Below are 18,521 nucleotides of genomic sequence, written 5' to 3' on the forward strand. Positions count from 1 at the left end.
TACAGGGCAATCTTGGAAGAAAACCTCTTGGAGTCTGCAAAAGACTTGAGACTGGGGCGGAGGTTCACCTTCCAGCAGGACAACGACCCTAAACATAAAGCCAGGGCAACAATGGAATGGTTTAAAACAAAACATATCCATGTGTTAGAATGGCCCAGTCAAAGTCCAGATCTAAATCCAATCGAGAATCTGTGGCAAGATCTGAAAACTGCTGTTCACAAAAGCTGTCCATCTAATCTGACTGAGCTGGAGCTGTTTTGCAAAGAAGAATGGGCAAGGATTTCAGTCTCTAGATGTGCAAAGCTGGTAGAGATATACCCTAAAAGACTGGCAGCTGTAATTGCAGCAAAAGGTGGTTCTACAAAGTATTGACTCAGGGGGCTGAATAATTACGCACACCCCACTTTGCAGTTATTTATTTGTAAAAAATGTTTGGAATCATGTATAATTTTCGTTCCACTTCTCACGTGTACACCACTTTGTATTGGTCTTTCAGGTGGAATTCCAATAAAATTGATTCATGTTTGTGGCTGTAATGTGACAAAATGTGGAAAAGTTCAAGGGGGCCGAATACTTTTGCAAGCCACTGTAGATAGATAGATAGATATTACAGGATATATTACATCAGTGAGCTTGAACTCTGGGTCAAAGATTCAAGTTGCAGTTATTTATATTTCCTATCACCTTAAATCTTCACTCAAAGACAAGTATCTTTGACAGTGTATATATAGATGTATTATATATGAGAGACAAATATTGTTTGTTTAATATGTTGGCATTACATTACATTTGGCTTAATGCTTACATATATATGTGTAAAAAGAAAATGTACGAGCTGTGATAACTGTGTCTGATAGAATGAAGAGTAGACTGATATATTAAATATTCCTTTACTGGGTGAGAAAATCAGACCATGTCATAACTGCTTTAAGTCACACAGAATAGATATCAGAGCCTTAAACAGGCTGACTTCTGCTAAATGGGTCAAACTGGGCAGAAAGTACACAAACACATAACATCCTTATAGAATATGATGTAACACTATAGATCAACTTAGCTCAGAATATATAAAGCATATAAACAATTACAGCAATATGATGCAACAAACACAGCAGTACTACTAATCCAAAATACTCAAAGCTTCATAGAACTGAAACAAACATTTATTTTTAGCTCCATTCTGCTGCTGATACATACTTTAGGTTTCTGAACATTAAACTTGTTTCTGCCTTTCATAGTGTTTAACTTGAAAGCCCTGAGTACTTTCTCCCACACTGAAAACACTGGAATGATCAAATTATTTTAACATTACCTAATAAGACTGATTCAGGACAGATAATTAGTTATTTTAAACTTTCCTAGCAGTCCTTCACAAACAGGGAACAGTCTGTCTATTCACTCCATCTGTCAGCTGCTGCTGGCTCTTCCTCCTCCTCTTCCTCACACACTGCTGAGTTTGTCCTGGTGGATCATCAGGGGTGCAAAGCCTCACAGATGATGTGCAGCAGTGGGTCCCTCAGTCTGTCCTCACTCTGGACACTTGCAGTTGTCACACATGGAAATCAAATGTGTGATAAGCTGCAGGATTCAAACACACGTGTAACTTATAAATACATGTTCATACTTTTATTCCACAATCAGAGAGAAAGAAAGAGAGAGAGAGTGCAGGACAGACAGACAGGTGACAGTCTCAGGTGTATACACTGCTACAAAACAGCACAAGAGAAGGAGGATTTAGTGTTTGTGTTATTACGAGTGCTAAACAAGAAGAGTTCCCAGATGGTACAGTGGACACATGTGTGACTCCTGTGATTAAAGCATCTTTCTTTCAGCTTAACAAGTGAACCGTCAGCTCGTTCAAACACACGTTAAAGTCCGTTTGGCCCGACACCACCGAACAGAGGCAGCAATATAACATAGCTAATATTAACAGTGCAGTGAATCCTTTAATGTTCTTCGTTATTAAACATTCGCACATAAATAAGTGACATCATATTCAGTACTTACTTTTGACAGTTCACTCTTCGGCCGCTCCCTTCTGCCGTATTTTGCGGCAAAATTATCCGTGTGCATACCCTGCGTGCATACCCTGAATTGGGACACAGCCAGAGTCTATCAAAGACGACAGTGAGGACCAATCTATTTATTTATTTATTTATTTATTTATTTATTTGTCATTTCGGTCCACACTCCACACCAGTTGGTGGCGGTAATGCACCATTTTGCTGTTTGCCAACCGCCAATAAACCCTATACAGAAGAAGAAGCGAGGACCAATCAAAGCGGTCGGCGGGTCCTGAGCTGCTGCTGTTGTGCTGACCTGTCACAGTTTTGCTAGGACAATATAACGTTACTAAAAAGCATGGCGTCGTTTGTGACTGAAGTTCTAGCCAGCTCTGGCAAACTTGAGAAGGAGGATCTGTCTGGCAAAATAAGCAAGATGTCGCGAAAAGTGGAGGACACAAAGGTAACCACCGACTAGCGTCATAGCGTCAGCTAACGTCGCGCTACGCAAAGTTTGAACCAACTCTTAGCTGTTAGCGGGTTTACTGTTAGTTCCCCGTCATTGCTTTAACTTTACTACCTGAAGGTACACTCAGCTGCATGTAGAAATTAACCAGAAAATCTAATAATACATGCAGACTGTCAGTAAAGCTCAAAGCGAGTTAACTTCGTTTGTTTAGCAAGATTTGGACTAAGCTATCTGTGGTACAGACTCAGTACTGACACCTAGGTTACGTGGCTTGTAAATATTACTGTACAACGGGAGGAGGTGTGTAAGCTTAAGAAATAAGTTATGCTTTCTCTAGATTTAGAGACGACTTTTGGTCTGATGCAGATCTTATAATAATTGATGTGAGTTGCCGTGCCGTGGTTAAACAGGCTTAATGTTTCTGGCTGGGCCAGGTGACTAGTTATCGCGAGCTGATCTTTTTTTTTTTTTTTTTTTAAGGTCTAATATCTTTGCTTAAAGTAATAAATAGGCTGTAGTTAACAGGATTTCAGGACACCTGCTGAAGTTTTAGCCAGCTCTGACAGCCTTCTTCCACGTTTGTCTGCCGCAATAAATTAATTTAATTGCTCTTATTTGGGTTTGCATGATTTCAACCATAGTGTATTTATATCAACTGTTATGTGTTTTGATAGTTTATTAGGAGTTACACTACACACTAAGCCTCAGGCTTATTTTCAACAACACACAAATAATTGTAATCGTTAAGAAACTTCAAAAATGTGCTATCTGAGCTTATTCAGCAGGTTATAGATGAGTAAAAGTTAAATGGTTGTCTCATAATTATTATTATGAAATAAATGACTCGGGTTTTCTTTATGTGTTTTCTCCAGGAAGAAGTGTGCGACATGATAAATAAGCGATACAACGATTTCCTGCCCAGTCTCCAGTCATCAGAGGAGCTGATGTTACAGGTTGATGCAGTCTCCAAAGAAATGGACACTCTAAAAAACTGCATTGAGAATGAAGTATGTATGAAATTGTTTAAAGTGAAAGTTGAACCAGGTCTCATTCTGTTTCATGAAGTAGGTTTTTCTTGTGGTATAACTTAGTAGCATGCTTTTAAAGTATTTGTTGACGTGGACATAGGTGCAGAACGTCCATGTGGCCGTGGCTGAATATACAAAGCTGAAGCAACAGCTGGAGAAAAATACCGTCATCATAACAATGCTTGGACACCTAAAAGAGGTACACTATTCTTGAGTTTTTATATTAAAGTCAAATAATTGCATGGATGCTTCCAACCAGTCCTTTCTCCAAACAGCTCCCATAATAAAGGTCTCTATTGCTCTAGGATACTTTACTACTGTTCTTGGGGGTTTTTTAATGTAAAGAGAAAAGCACACCAACTGTTTCAAAATGCAGAAGTTCATCTTCTTACTAGTTTTAGCATCACTTAAATGTAATAGGACCCCTTGGCATGGAACAATCCTGCATGACGAGCTGAGACTTGCAAAATCAATTTTTCCTCATGAAACTTCGGAAAACACATTTTGAATTATTTGCTTTGATGTGATAGCGTCTCTTCTTCTCTCGTTTGTGTTCTTTTCGTGATTCTTTAATCATCTCTTATCGTTTTTTAATTGCTTGTATGTTTGTTTTTAATTCTCTTGTATGTTTTGTGTTTATAATTTTTGAGAATTTGTGTTTTCTGGTTTTCTATGTAGTGTTTTTGTTTTTAACAGTTCCTGGATTTCATAAATGTATTTTCATATAACAACAACAATAACAATAATAATAATAATAATAATAATAATGATAAAAATAATAACAATGAGTCATGATTGTAAATTATCCTGAAAAATAGGGTGAACTGGCCAGCTTTTCTGTCACTTGACAAAATGTTTTATTAGCAAAGATCCAGTTTTTTGTGTGTGTGGTTTTTGTTTGTTTGTTTTTAAGGCGGTATAGATGTTTCTGTGGCTAACGTATCTGCCGTGTGACTCAGTTTCACAGTGCAATGGAAGAATTCAACAAGGCTTTGCTGGAGAAGAAGTATGTGGATGCTGCCAACCGGCTGGAAAGGGTAAGAGCTACTTCATTCATGTCCACACAGCCTTAGGTTACTTTAAACAATACTCAGCACTAAACCAGCATTTATCTGCCTCAAAAATTGGTCCTTTTAAGGTGACTGCACACATGAGCCCCAGGTTAGGTGGTAAAGCAGGTTAGAGGTTCAGTTGCGGACTCCTTCAGTTCGCATGCCAAAGTGTCCTTGAGCAAGATCCCAAACCTTGAGTTGTGAATAGCATCCATTGGAGTTTAAATGTGCGTGTGAATGTTAGAAAGTCCTTAGTCATAGATAAATCTGAGCTTCTGAGACTTTTTGAGTGCTCAACTTACTAGAAAGGCAATCATTAACCATCAGCCCAGTACTATTTAATTTATTCTACTTACTGTTAAGGTAATAAGTCTGTGTTACCTTATTTAACAAGTTCTTTCATTTCCTTTCATTTTGATAAACAGAAATTTGTTTTAATGTTTAAAAAAACAAGTTAAAATATATAGTGATACAAAATGTGGACGTGAAAAAAGCAGAGGGTGACTGAAAACTTGATCATATTTGCCTGCTTCCTCAAAAAGTTCACTTACAATATATCTGAAATAAATTTCATTATAATAAAAGCTGTTCCAAAAAGAACAAAGCACTGCCAGTCAGTGTTGTATGCTGTTTGTAGTTAATTCAAACAGAGGTAGCTATGTTTGGCCTTTTCACTCAATGGCATTTTTGTGACATAACTAATCCAATGTGCAATTCACTCCAGTGAGCCTATATAGTGGCTTTAAGCTAAGTGAAGTACAGCTGGAAAACTAAAGTTAAAAAAAAAAGAAAAGGCATGACTGTGTCAGTAAAGATGAGGCAGAACAAATACAATCACACAAATACCATGATAAAATGGGCCGTTGTTAAAAGATTTTTTTAGTTCCTTTGGGGTCTTTGTGTGTGTCACTTACTGTGACCGGATACGCTGCACTAACAATGCTGTTCAGTTATACAAAAAGAGAACCCCAAACAACTGTGTTAAATAGAGTGAAAAAGGTGGCTGGAATGTCTCCTGCGTACATGTGACTCTTTTAAATGAAGAAGAGGGGAAATGTTGCCCTAAAATGACCTGGTTACTGTTCCACAGTTGTTGTCTTGTTGCCTGTGTAAGATGCTTTCTCTTGGTAGCTGAGTGGATATAAACAGACTAATTCATGGGTCATATTTTTATTGAAGGCAAGGAAAAGTGTGGGGTCACTGAAGCGCTGGAAGACTTCTGAGCTGCCGCTCCTCAGTGCTCTCAGCTCTGAGTTGACAGTGCAGAGAGAGAACCTCATTTACCACCTGGGAGATGAATGGAAGCGCCTCGTCATCTGGAAGTTACCATCCACAAAGGGTAAGACATCCTGAAAGAACAGGGTACCACTCTTTGTGTGAGCTCTTTTCCACATTTCATGTGCTAAATAAATAAGCCAAACTCTACTGCTAACTAGCTCTCACCTTTTTCCAGGTGAGAAAGTTATCCATAATTGTGCCCAACAGGCTTGAACACATTAGTTAGATTTTATAAGCTAATCTTAAAGTATACTTGAGCTGTAGCTTTTGAGTGTGTGTTCCCAGAGCCTGCAGGGGAGATGTCTTTCTTGAAGGTCGAGCTGAAACTGAGCAGTACTTGCAGTAAGGATGGCGAACTGAAACCACCTACACTACTGAGCTCTGTCCTGCAAGCTCTGGCCATCCAGGGAGACCTTCAGCACAAGATCAAACTCTTCAGTAAGAAGCAGCACCGCCATAAAGCAGCAGTGCTTTTGTGTCCTTCTAAAATGTGTATAATACCTGAAAACTTAGGTATTTTAAATGAAATATTTTATTTCATTTAAAATATTTATGATAAATGTGTATGACTGTTCTATACCATATTTGTGGTACAGCGCTGCAATTTCTCTAACATAATTTTCCTTGTTAAAGATGTTTCTCAAGTGAGTCAGCCAGGTTAACCTATTTAGCTCTGAAGCACAATGTACCTGAGGTCAGAATCCCGCTCACTTATGCTTTCTGTTGATATTCAGGTCAGGTGCTTTTGAAGAACATGTTGAAGCCGTTGGTGATGTACGCGTCTCTGTCTGTGAGAGTGACTGAGCAGCAGGGTGAGGGAATCACGCTGGCCCTGCAGTGTTTGGAGGAGAGCGACGAGGAGCGATGCGCACCTTCAAAGGTCTACAACAAGCTGCTGCTGGTGCTCAAGACGCTTCATGCACACCTCCTAGGTACAGTATGGCTGCACGTACTGGTTGTAAAATACATACTGGATTTTACATCTTTTGGGGACATTACACAGAAAGCAATGACAGACTGAATATGAAGAGAAATTATCCATGCTAACCTGAAATATTGCATCTGAGTCTTGTTGAAGAGGCAAGTCACTTGTTTATTATTTTCCAGACGTGTCGATTGGTGATAAAAAGTTGTCAGCTATCTTGGGGGAGCTGATTTGGGAGGAAATGTCCCACACCATCATACATGAGTGCCTGGTCCACTCCATCCCCACCAACAGCAGCCAGCTGGAGAAATACAACACTGTATGGACCTAACAGCTCTTTGTCTAGTATAATAATATTATAATACACGCAACTACATTTTTACTATGTATTTGTTCTCTTTTTGTGTTGAAGGTGATAAAGGAAACAGAGGAGTTTGAGAAGTCTCTAAAGGAGATGGAGTATCTGCAGGGTGATTCCACAGACCTGCTCAAATATGCCAGAGATGTTAACTGTCACTTTGCCAGCAAGAAGTGCAAGGACGTCATTGTAGCAGCCCGTAAACTCATGACCTCAAAGATGCATAACACAGTCAAAGTATGTGAGGCTGAGTGTCTGAGTGTTCTCTTATCATAATGTGAAAAACATTCCACAGAATGTCAAAAAAGGAATTATGTTGTATTTTTAGCTAATATTGTGAAGTTTTCCTTATCCTTTTAAGATCTTTGTGTAAAAATGATTAAATGGTTTTCATCAGGCCACCTCCTAAATATGCTACAAAAACTGTTGTTTGAAGATGTATTTAAATAACTATTCCACTGGAGTTGTACAAAATTACATGCATGTGTGATTACCCTTGTAATTACCCCTGCTGCAAATTATTTCCTTCTTACAAACTTTATCTAATAGATCACACCAGACTCAAAACTTCGCCTCCCCAAGCTGCCAGCTCCAAGTTTAGAGGGCAAGGTCAAGCCAGAGAGCTTAAAGGAGGAGGTGACAATGGAGAACTCAAAGCAGCTGTCTGCGTGGAGTCTGAGGCTGCCAGCCTGTCGCATCAGTGAGTCAGTGCAGCAGCTGATGGAGCTGGCACTCGACACTCTGTGTGAAGCTGTTGGGAGCTCAACACAAAGGTCTGTTACAGTTCTGAGAGAGCTCACTGTGTTTTGTGTTGATGTATGCTTGAGTCCTGATAATAATCCTTCTGTGCTTTTCTACAATGAGAAATCTAAGACTGTCTCTTAGCTGTAGCAGTTTCAGTGTGATTTCAATACCTCTGTCCAAAATAGGTCAAAATATCCTTTTATTTATATATAGACTATACACTGCACGGGGAAGGTTGAGTGCGTAAAGAATCAATTTGAAAACTGTTCTCTTCTTCTTTGCAGTGCTTTGCAGCTCTTCTTCACTGTGAGAAACATTTTCCAGCTTTTCTACGATGTTGTGCCAACGTACCACAAGTAAGGCTGTTTCAATCACATAACATGTGACGGACAAAAGCAGTAGATGTACTGCGAAAGTGTAAATAAGTAACTGTTGTTTCTGTGCTACTCAGGGAAAACCTGCTCAAATTTCCTCACCTAGCTGCCATCCAGCACAACAACTGCATGTACCTGGCCCATCATCTACTCACCCTGGGGCACCATTTCAGAAACCACCTGCCGCAGCCTCTCAGCGAGGGCGTCGCAACTTTTGTTGACATGGTGCCAGGATTCAGGAAACTGGGTAAGCATTCTGTCATGAATTGTCGTACTATGAACTGCCCTCTGTTGTTGGCAGATGCAAATTATTAATGATTCAGACACTCAAGATTTGATTTCAAGTTTCTGTCACGCTGGACCAAAGAGAGAAAGGGGTTTTATGGCAAAATTGGGGCAAAAGTTTCCTACCAAGGACCAACATTCAATCTACAGTTTGCTTTGAAATATGAGCACACTTATCTCTCCAAAAACATTTATCCCTTTTTGTTCTTTTTCTTGCAGGTGCCCAATGCTTCTTAGCCCAGCTGAATGTTCAGAGAGCTGAACTGCTGGAGCGACTTTCCACTGCTCATAATTTCTGCAACCTGGATGATGAAGATAACTACACTGCAGCTAGCAAAGCAGTACGCCAGGTGAGTGGGGAGAAATGCTCATTATAGAAAAAGAGTTTGGGCATCAAGCTGGTGTGGTGGTTAGCACTGTTGTTAGAAGAAGGTTTGAATAGAAGTATATCAAGATCGTGCCTCTTTTCCACTTGTTCTTACTCGACTAAACTCGGTTTTGTAGTTTAAGAACTATAATTGAGTATAACCTCAGTGTAGCTGGGGTCATTAGAGCAAGGAGGCCCGTGACCTTATTTGTATGTGACACAAATGCAACACAACAATGAAGGACACTGAGGAATGTCTGCTGCTGGGTCTTTGGCTTAAGGGTGCTTGGAACCCCGGCCGAGTGGTACTAAAAAGTACCCGGTGCCAGGTAGTACCACCTGATAGAAAACACTAAGAGTCGAATTGAGCCAGATAGGTGCTAGTGGAAAAGAGGCGTATGAGGTTACACGTTCCAACAAGGCTTTTCAAAGACGTGTCTACAGGAAGTGTTCAGGCACAACACTGAGGTGGGGCCCCCACCATTTTGCACAAACAATGAAATGATATATGTAAAGTGTATGGAAAAAGGCTTGTAGCACAGGTAATCTTTAGGCCATTTCACTTAGTAGAGAGCTAGATCAATTAAAATGGGGGGATCAATTCCATCAGAGCCACACGAGGGGCAGCTGAAATGCTTTCTTAATTGATATCCTTATTAAATAGTTAATGAGTATAATGTAAATATCCATTCAAAGTCCTTTGAGTGGTCAGTAAGACTAGGAAAGCACTACATACATGTTAGTCCATTTCTATTTTCACCCTTTAGGCTGTGCAGTGCTTTTTACTCACGCTCCACTCATCTGTTTGTTTGATTGCAGGTTATTCATCAGTTGAAGCAGTTGGGTACAGTCTGGCAGGATGTCCTTCCGGTCAGCATCTATTGTAAAGCCATGGGCAACCTCCTCAACACAGCCATCACAGAAGTTACTGCCAAAATCATGATGCTAGAGGTTTGTGTTACTGTAAACATTTGTCATAATAAAGCCCTAATAAGATGCTGTCTTTGGTCGATAAAATATGAAATTCAAACAGAGTTATTCAGGTTCTAATACTAGGATGCTGTGTTACATGCTCAGAGTTGACATATTTAATCTTTAATAATGATTGTATTTGTCACTTATATAGGACATTTCCTCTGAGGATGGGAACCATCTCCAGACTTTGTGCCAAACTATAATTGATGAAGGGCCGCTGGTCTTTATCCCTCTGGCTGAGGAAAAGAAGAATAAGAAATATCAGGAGGAAGTGCCCCTCTATGTGAAGAAGTGGGGCACCTTCAAGGAGCTCGTCATCGTGCTGCAGGCCAATCTGCAGGAGATTGTTGACAGGTAAGAAAGAAACTTCACAACACAGAAAATAACAGAAAGGTGTGGTGTAACATTGGCTTCTCATTACTTTTAATCCATTCAGCCTTTAAATTAATGGCTTGTTTGTAAGTGTGACGGTGTCATATTTTTATAGCTATAAAAGAAAAGTTAGTATGTAGGAATTTACAGTGATATTTCTCCATCGATAAATTTTTATAAGTCTGCTTTTACATGCATGCATATTTATTTATTTATGTATGTATATATTTTATTTATCCAGTACCTTTCATGGGGAGAGGAAAAAAAATCCACAGAGTGCTTTACAGTAAAAACTGGCATTTTAAAAACAAACAAAAAAAAAAAGCACAGAAGATAAAAACATAATATGTATAACAGCATAGATAAAACATCATACTGCCTAAAACTAGTTAAAAACCAGTCTGAATAAATGAGTCTTCAGCTGCTTCTTAAAGCTGGAGGGGGCCACAGTTCTAAAGGATTTATCCCCCCTGGTCTTAAAATGACTTTGTGGGACCATTAATAGTCTTTGACTGGAAGATCTAACTATCTTACTATATCTCTTTTCTTTTGTGTGTGGCTGTCTGACTTGTCTCTGATTCATCTCCATAGGTGGGCTGACAGTAAAGGTCCGCTGGCTTTGGAATTCTCCAGTTCGGAGGTGAAGAGTCTGATCCGAGCTTTGTTTCAGAATACAGAGAGGAGAGCTGCAGCTTTGGCCAAAATCAAATAGATTCTTGGAAAGAAAAAAAATCCCAACAAGATACTAGAGCACTTTTCCACTGTGGAAAATAAGGACTCTTTGCCTTTATTCATTTCTATTTTCTGTTATTTGCATAAAATATAAACATTTACATTTATACAGGCTGAACAGCTCATCACAGAAATGGTTGAGGTGTTGTCACTGGGGATTTATTACTCCCCAGCCCCCTGAGGTTGTGTAACCAGAAACTTGCCCTCCGTTGACACATGATGCTGTATTCAGGGTAACTTTGCTGCACTTCATTAATCAAACTTACTGATGTGATTTCAGGAGTTTATTTGTTTGAACCTAAGCGCCTCTAAAGGACCATTAAGTTGTGAAAGACCCGCTCTGGACCTTGGACTTAGTATTGCAAATTTTCTTGTTCCAGCAGTGAAACTGAATTTTTCCATGATGTGTGTCTGTGTGTACAGATATAACTTATCCAAATAAACCAAAACACTCAATTTTTTCGAGACCTTGTCCAGGCTGTTCTTGATGAATATAAATGATGAGTGTTCTTGGTGATAGGTCTTGCCATCATACAACTAAAATGCTCAGTATGCAGAGAATATAGTAGCAGCTTATTTTGTGTAAGTTCCATTTGTTAATTTGATCCCTGAATTGTATTCAGTCAGGTCTATGTTTAATTTACAGCTGCCACCACTGATAGATGACCTATAAAACAGAGCCTTAAGTGTCCATGCTTTTGTGGAACTTTTTCCAGCTTCTTTTCAACAAATAGCTTGATTTACAAACGTTTAAGAAAAATATATACACCCAGGTTATATTATGTTCAAGGCTGATTAAATTATCTGACTAGGGTGAGAGTATCTGGGCTGAAATGTTCCAAAAACTGTTGCAGGCTTTTTAATGTGCCCTGAATCATATTAGGTTTGTGAAAGCAGACTTTAAGCATGAAAAAACATTTTGTTGTCAGTGTTTGTTCTCTGAATGATTGAGGGGGAGGAGACAAACAGCTGGATAGCTCCACAGCAGTAGCTCTTCACTCCAAACTCCTCCTCCATTTGATTACCCCGATGAGCTGAAGGAAGTTACATTATACCAGCGGCAGCGTTCATCTTAAGACATGCTTTGCAGAGGTATGTGAGGTTTTCATGTTTTCAGTAAATAAATCTGAACATGTGAACTCAATCTATAAGACATTACTACTGTCTTTGCTTTCTTTATCTAAACTTACTCAGTTACTTGTCCTGTATTTTAAGCAATAGAAAACACCGATACACTGTTGTGTGGTATTTATGTAATGCTTGTTTTCACAGGAATCTAAATTCAATTAATTTTTATTCATGATGATACATTTGGATTAATTTGGTTAACTGACTGATTGGATATGGAAAATGTAAAAATAAAAAGTGAAAATTGAAGGAAACATCAAAGATTACCTGTCAAAAACAACAACAAAAGAACAGTGTAATGTGGGTGAATTATTTTCTGTCAGTACCCTTATTGATTAAACTACGCTTTCCATATTCTACTTTCCAATGAATATCCTGGAAATAACTCATTAAAAATACATGCATACTGTACTTGTCCACTTACTTCAGGTTTTCGTTGCCTGGAGTAGCTGTCAGTCTGAGTGCACCATGAGGTCAGCTTAGCATAACATGGAATATTTGGCAATGTAATTTTTTTTACTCAAAATATTTTTTGACTAAGTATTAACGTATTGTAAATATAGTTACAAAAAACATCACAAGGACTGGTTACATTGAAAATGATACAAAAAAAGGAAGAAAAAAAAACCTAAAACCCATCCACAACAGTTCAACATGTATGGAAATGACTATTGTTTATAGAACCTCTAAAGTTACAAAGTTGTAGAAGATAATACTAATTGAATATCGATCTGTATTACCACCATATTTGTTTATACTGTTGCACCTTACAAAATGTCTGGACTGAGTTCATAATTAAGCTTCATATTAAATTATATTGATTTATCGAGGTTGGCACTTTTTGTATTTTCTATGTAACTGGCTATTGTAACACAGTAATTTTTTATCATTGTTAAACTATATAAACTACTATATTTTATAATAGTTTACTTTTTATTTATAGACTACATCTTATTTGACAATTATCACATATGGCTGATGCTTATTTTTAAAACAAAAATCTTGCTAATTGTGTTTATATTATCAATACAACACGTGAGATATGCGACACCCTCATCTACAAACAGCTACTAGTTGCTCAAAATCCTTAAGCAACTCTAAAACATAAATGGGCTAAAAAGATTTAAGATTGTAAGTTGTTATTTGTTTTGGAATGTTTCCTTGTAGTAAAATCCTGTCTCCCTGACTCATGTTGCTTGATAGCTGTAAATGTATTACACAGATGGGGCACACATGTAGTCAAGATGAATTTTGGCCACATCTGGACACTACTTTCTAGATTTAAGCCTTCAGGCAAATACAGTTGATAATCTTTTCAAATCCTTTGTATTCTTTGGTGTAGTTCAGATTAATTTTAAGGATTAGGACAATCCCTGCATGTGCAATAAGTTGCAGCGGTGACTGATCAGCCCACTTCAGACAGATGAAACCTGCTGTTATGCTGATCTGCATCTGAGGTCACCTCGTGAATCACCTGAATATAAATAGAGGATGACCTGGCAGCATGAATAAGTAAATACATAGTTAAAGAATAAATATGTTCTTAGTGCTTATTTTCAGATTATATTGTTTTATGTATTTTAATAATAAAGGCCTGTAAAGCAAGCCCAGCTTTGACTCATAAACCAAGTGCTCAGCCAGACTGAAAAACAGGAAGTTTAGTGCAGAGCTGCAGAGGCATATTAATAAAATACAGGAAACCAGACAGAACTAAGTAACACAGAAGGAGTTGTTTTTATCGAAACTATGTGTGACATGTAAAGGACCAAAATAACACATGATACACATTTTTGGTTTCTAATGCTAGAGATCTGCAAAATGGCTTTGGGCTGCGCATGTCCCTCTCTCTTCCGGAAGATGATTAAATAAACTAATTATAAATAGTTTGACTAACTGAGTCGTGTTCTCTCTATTCAGTAAAAGAATGACAAGAACCAGAATTATTATTTTGATTGTTGTTTTAAATTAATTTAAATTACTTTAGAACGGAAGTTAGACTTCTAAGAAGTGCACAAGTTCAGGGGTGAGAACTTTTCACGACATACACAAAGTGAAAAGTTAATATACTGCACGTGTTGCACTGAATACATTTGTCAGCCAGTCAAAGAGGTGGATATGTAACCTCACCAATGTAGACATTTGCATCACTGCACGCTTAATAATGCAATTAAAACACTTAATGTTAACAATGTTTGTTTTTTTTTTATTTTGTGTCCCAGTCTCATACTATGACTTGACAGTGTGATAGGGATCCATTAAGTTCAATACCCCTTTTACTTAACCATTTACCCTTTACCTTTTCTTACTGTGACATGCCAAAGTGTCCTGTGGAAAATGCTGTTAAGGAAGTACTAGAAGAAATGTTGCTGCTACTGAAAACCGATTCCTTTCTTTTTCCAAACAACCTGTTTGTGCCCTGTTTAAAATGTAGCTCCGACACTGTGTTTTATTTATCTATCGTGCCAGTAAAGAATAATAGTTACTTTCTTGTTGGTTTAAAAAAATACCTACATGAACATTTTCAGTAACCTACTTATCTGTTTGTAGGTATTAAAAGATTGTTGTAACAAATCCTGTGTAAACTTTGACAAAATGCTTTCTGACCTCAGTGCTCTGTCTGTGACACTCGTTCCCATGGGTTCCACCAACAACCATGTCATGTCTGAAGTCACATATATTACCTGTCTTTTTCACTATGATGCTTGGTTTGGTTTCTGAACGTCTACACAATTAGAGCCATTGGTTTACTCAACCACTCTGTTCTGTGTACACCAACTCTCCCCGACAATAAAGCATGAACTGTGTGCAATGTTGAATCATTGTTGGCCACATCACATCATCCATATCCACATTTTTCTGCAATATTTTTGGAATATTGTGAATATTATGTAATATTTTCTGCAATTTCAGGTTGCAGATAAATTCACTTTGATCCACGATGATCACTAACTGCTCATCACCCCCACCATCCCAAGAGGGGCCTCAGTGTCCACCTGAGAGTTCCTCTCAGGTGTTCGCTCCGGCTGAGCATGAGGTTCATCAACAGGACATCATCCAAAAAACTCCTCTAGAATCAGTAGAAGACACTTTGAAACCTCTGCACATGCATCGTAACAAACACTTTAAACGTTTGAGCTCTCAATGGCAATCAACCTTCAGGGGCAACATTGCTCTCTCTCCAACAGAGAAGCGGCACGGTGCAAAGAGCTTCAGGAGGTGCTGCAAGCTGCTGGGAGACGAACAGCCTCTATGTGTCACTACCAACAATCAGCGCCAGCGTTACGTCACCAAGGACGGCAAGTGCAGGGTTAATCTGGGGCACATTAAAGACAAGAGTCGCTTCATTTCAGATATTTTCACCACATTAGTAGATCTTAAATATCTCTGGTTCCTTCTCATCTTCACTGCCTGTTACATCCTCACATGGATGTCCTTTGGTGCAATCTACTTCTTAGATGCTTGGCTACGTGACGACATTGCACACGTCCACGACTCCCAGTGGCAGGCATGCTTTGAAAATGTGGATAGCTACCTCTCAGCCCTGCTGCTATCTCTGGAGACCCAGAGGACTATTGGGTACGGCTCCAGGAGGGTAACAGCTAATTGTCCTGAGGGTGTGGTGCTCCTGATGGTCCAGTCCATCACCGGCTCCATTATCGATGCCGTGATGGTGGGCTGTATGTTCGTTAAAATCTCCCGACCACAGCAGAGGGCCCAGACACTGATCTTCAGCAAACACTGCGTCATCTGCGAGCGTGACGAGAAGCTCTGCTTGCTCTTCCGCATAGGTGACCTTCGAGAGAGCCACATGGTGGACGCCAAGATCCGAGCCAAGCTGATTAAATCCAGGCAGACCAAGGAGGGAGAGTTCATCCCACTGGAGCAGTCAGAGATCAATCTGGGCTATGACACTGGAGGAGACAGGCTTCTCCTGGTAGAGCCCCAAACCATTGCCCATATCATCAATGACAGTAGTCCCTTCTGGGAGGTGGGGGCCAAGCGCTTGAAGAGGGAGACACTGGAGATTATCGTTATCCTGGAAGGCATTGTGGAGGCATCAGGTTTGTAGAAATGTTGTGCTTGTGCTGTTTAATACGGATACAGCTACGTTTACAACTTTGCATGTTTGTCATTTTTGAAAAGAGCTAAGTATGTGTGTTATTATTAAACTGGGATTTTATTGCTTGTTGTGATGTTTACTGGTTGTTTTTATGATGTTACAGTAACATGTACAATAGTATAGATCTTCATAAAGCTGCTTTGTGGTAGTTTTTTGGCGTTGTTTGAATGGTTGGCAAACTGAAACAACTAAGAAAAAGGTTACTGTTCACTACCTAAAATATTAATAAATTTGTGTTCATAAAAAAACTTTATTCTTATGGCTCAGTGCTGGCTAAAGTCCTGCAAGCACAGAAATGCAGAGAAAAAGATGTGCTTTCATGTAAACTTGCACACAATAAAGTTATGTCCTGATAAAATCTGTCGGATCTTTTACCAATAAAGTGACCGGTTCCTAACCCGCTGATGCTTTTCTGCAGGTATGACATGCCAGGCAAGGACATCCTACACACAGGATGAGATTCTGTGGGGTCACCGATTTGCTTCGTGCATTTCCCTGGAAAAAGGGGCATTCCTTGTGGACTACAGTGCATTTGACAAAACCTTTGAAGTCCAAATGTCTCCACTCAGTGCAAGAAACAGAAGCCATGCAAAGGATGAGGAATCTACATTTTAGAAACTGAAAACAGGTCTTATTTATGGAAACTAAGAATCTGCAGTTGTAATAATTTTATCTACTTTCTTGATGTGGAAAGTTAATCATTTTGCTATGTAAGTAGGTGAACCGAGTAATTTTTAATGATCTATTAAGTTTTAAAGACAAACATGGCCATCGATGACTTTCATACCTCTTTTTGTACAGCAGTTGTGACATTCTCTGAAGTAATGACAATCTTATTCATGAATATAAATCTCAGGGAGGCCATAATTTCTGTTGTTTTCCTTGTTGTATGTTTTGACATAATATGGTGTTTGATTTCTTTCAAATCAAGTAAAAAAAAAAAATGTTATCCTCTTTTTTGTTCTTCATCTTTTAGTTGTTCCTTTTAGGGGGCACCACAGTGGATCCTCCTTCTCACCCTATCCATAGCATCCTTTTCTGTCACACCAATACCTATGCATGAATTTTCTCTGTGCTCTTCCTCATTTTCAGCATCCTTTGTCCATTATATCCACTGTCCCTTCTTCTGCATTTGTCCAAACCATCTCAGACTTGCCTCTAACTTTGTCTCCAAACTGCTCAGCCCTCCTGATATTCTCATTTCTAATCCTGTCATTCTGCTCACTCCCAATGAAAATTTTTAACATCTTCAGCTGTCTCACTTCCAGTTCCGCCTCCTATCTTTTTCTCAGTGACACCAGCTCCAAGCCATATATCATAGCAGGTCTCACTACCATCTTGTAAATCTTACCCTTTACTCCCACTGCTATCCTTCTGTCACAAATCACCCCTAACACCGGCCTCCACCTATTCTACCTTGCATGCACTCTCTTTTTCACCTTTCTTGTGCCCTGTCCATTGGTTTGGATGGTTGACCCCAGGTATCTGACCTCATCCAGGCATTCTCTGGTAAACAGTCTGGTCAAAAAGTCCATTGCTCGCTCTACTAGACATCTCCATACCTCTATAGGTTGTCATCTGGACCATCCGGCTTTCCACTTTCATACTCTTCATAGCTGCCCTCAGTTCCTTTTTACTAATGATTCACCAACATTGCTTCATATGTCCTGCTCTCACTCTCATTTTCTCCATCCAGAAGTCATCACAGTACTCCTTCCAAGAAAAAACATGTTTAAATAATATCATTAACATTCTGCTAAAAACACTTGTCTGTGGTCTTGTCTAGGTGAATAGAAGAGTAGAATGGCAAATCTAAATTTAAAGGTCCACCGTTGTTTGGTGATTTTTGAACTATGCGCTGTTGGACTCAGGCCGGATTATTTGCCCAGGGACTTTACCGATGTAATCTTGGTGGCTGTTTATGTTCCTCCCTCTGCTAACCCCACTGCTGCATTTGACATTAGCACTCTGTTATAGCCCAGTTACAGACTCAGCACCTGAGTGAGGGCAGATCCCATGAGTTAAATTTGTTTTCAACAGATTCGACACTGCAGTAAATGCTCAGCCCCCTACTGACCTACCTGTAGTTAGCCTGCAATCCACAGCCAAGCCACTCACTCTCTTTCTCTCTCCACATTGCACCATAAAATCTTGAGAAAATCCTGACACCCCTCCCACACCTATCGTTTTCGCTCGTGACCAGGTTCAAAGAGAACAGAGAAGACTCCACTCAGGCAAGTCTGCTGGACCAGACAGGGTGAGTCCCCTTGTCCTCAAGGCCTGTGCCCCCAGCTTTGTGGAGTCTTTCATT

General features: G+C 39.3%; 2 protein-coding genes across 2 annotated transcripts; both read left to right on the forward strand.

Annotated features, from left to right (window-relative positions):
* Positions 1-2,273: 2,273 nt before the first annotated feature.
* On the forward strand, positions 2,274-11,427 carry zw10 (zw10 kinetochore protein). The gene is made up of 16 exons (XM_063487261.1): positions 2,274-2,466; positions 3,345-3,479; positions 3,601-3,699; positions 4,460-4,537; positions 5,732-5,891; positions 6,116-6,268; positions 6,565-6,762; positions 6,938-7,074; positions 7,168-7,350; positions 7,663-7,886; positions 8,142-8,213; positions 8,309-8,478; positions 8,736-8,866; positions 9,703-9,834; positions 10,010-10,212; positions 10,822-11,427. The coding sequence occupies exons 1-16, from the start codon at positions 2,362-2,364 to the stop codon at positions 10,940-10,942; spliced, it is 2,301 nt and encodes a 766-aa protein (XP_063343331.1). The 5' UTR covers positions 2,274-2,361; the 3' UTR covers positions 10,943-11,427.
* A 101-nt stretch (positions 11,428-11,528) lies between these two features.
* Positions 11,529-17,013, forward strand: LOC134636976 (G protein-activated inward rectifier potassium channel 3-like). Its single transcript, XM_063487262.1, has 3 exons — positions 11,529-12,054; positions 15,001-16,151; positions 16,629-17,013. The coding sequence occupies exons 2-3, from the start codon at positions 15,029-15,031 to the stop codon at positions 16,823-16,825; spliced, it is 1,320 nt and encodes a 439-aa protein (XP_063343332.1). The 5' UTR covers positions 11,529-12,054; positions 15,001-15,028; the 3' UTR covers positions 16,826-17,013.
* Positions 17,014-18,521: the final 1,508 nt, after the last annotated feature.

Source organism: Pelmatolapia mariae, linkage group LG10_11, assembly GCF_036321145.2.
Source record: "Pelmatolapia mariae isolate MD_Pm_ZW linkage group LG10_11, Pm_UMD_F_2, whole genome shotgun sequence".
Lineage (NCBI taxonomy): Eukaryota > Metazoa > Chordata > Actinopteri > Cichliformes > Cichlidae > Pelmatolapia > Pelmatolapia mariae.

What these genes read in the sequence shown, in the direction of transcription:
- zw10 (XM_063487261.1), top strand. Translation starts at nt 2,362, where the DNA reads ATGGCGTCGTTTGTGACTGAAGTTCTAGCCAGCTCTGGCAAACTTGAG. An exon ending in GTTGGGAGCTCAACACAAAG is followed by an intron (nt 7,887 to 8,141) that starts GTCTGTTACAGT and finishes TCTTCTTTGCAG; the next exon opens with TGCTTTGCAGCTCTTCTTCA. An exon ending in CCAAAATCATGATGCTAGAG is followed by an intron (nt 9,835 to 10,009) that starts GTTTGTGTTACT and finishes TCACTTATATAG; the next exon opens with GACATTTCCTCTGAGGATGG.
- LOC134636976 (XM_063487262.1), top strand. Translation starts at nt 15,029, where the DNA reads ATGATCACTAACTGCTCATCACCCCCACCATCCCAAGAGGGGCCTCAG. An exon ending in AGGCATTGTGGAGGCATCAG is followed by an intron (nt 16,152 to 16,628) that starts GTTTGTAGAAAT and finishes GCTTTTCTGCAG; the next exon opens with GTATGACATGCCAGGCAAGG.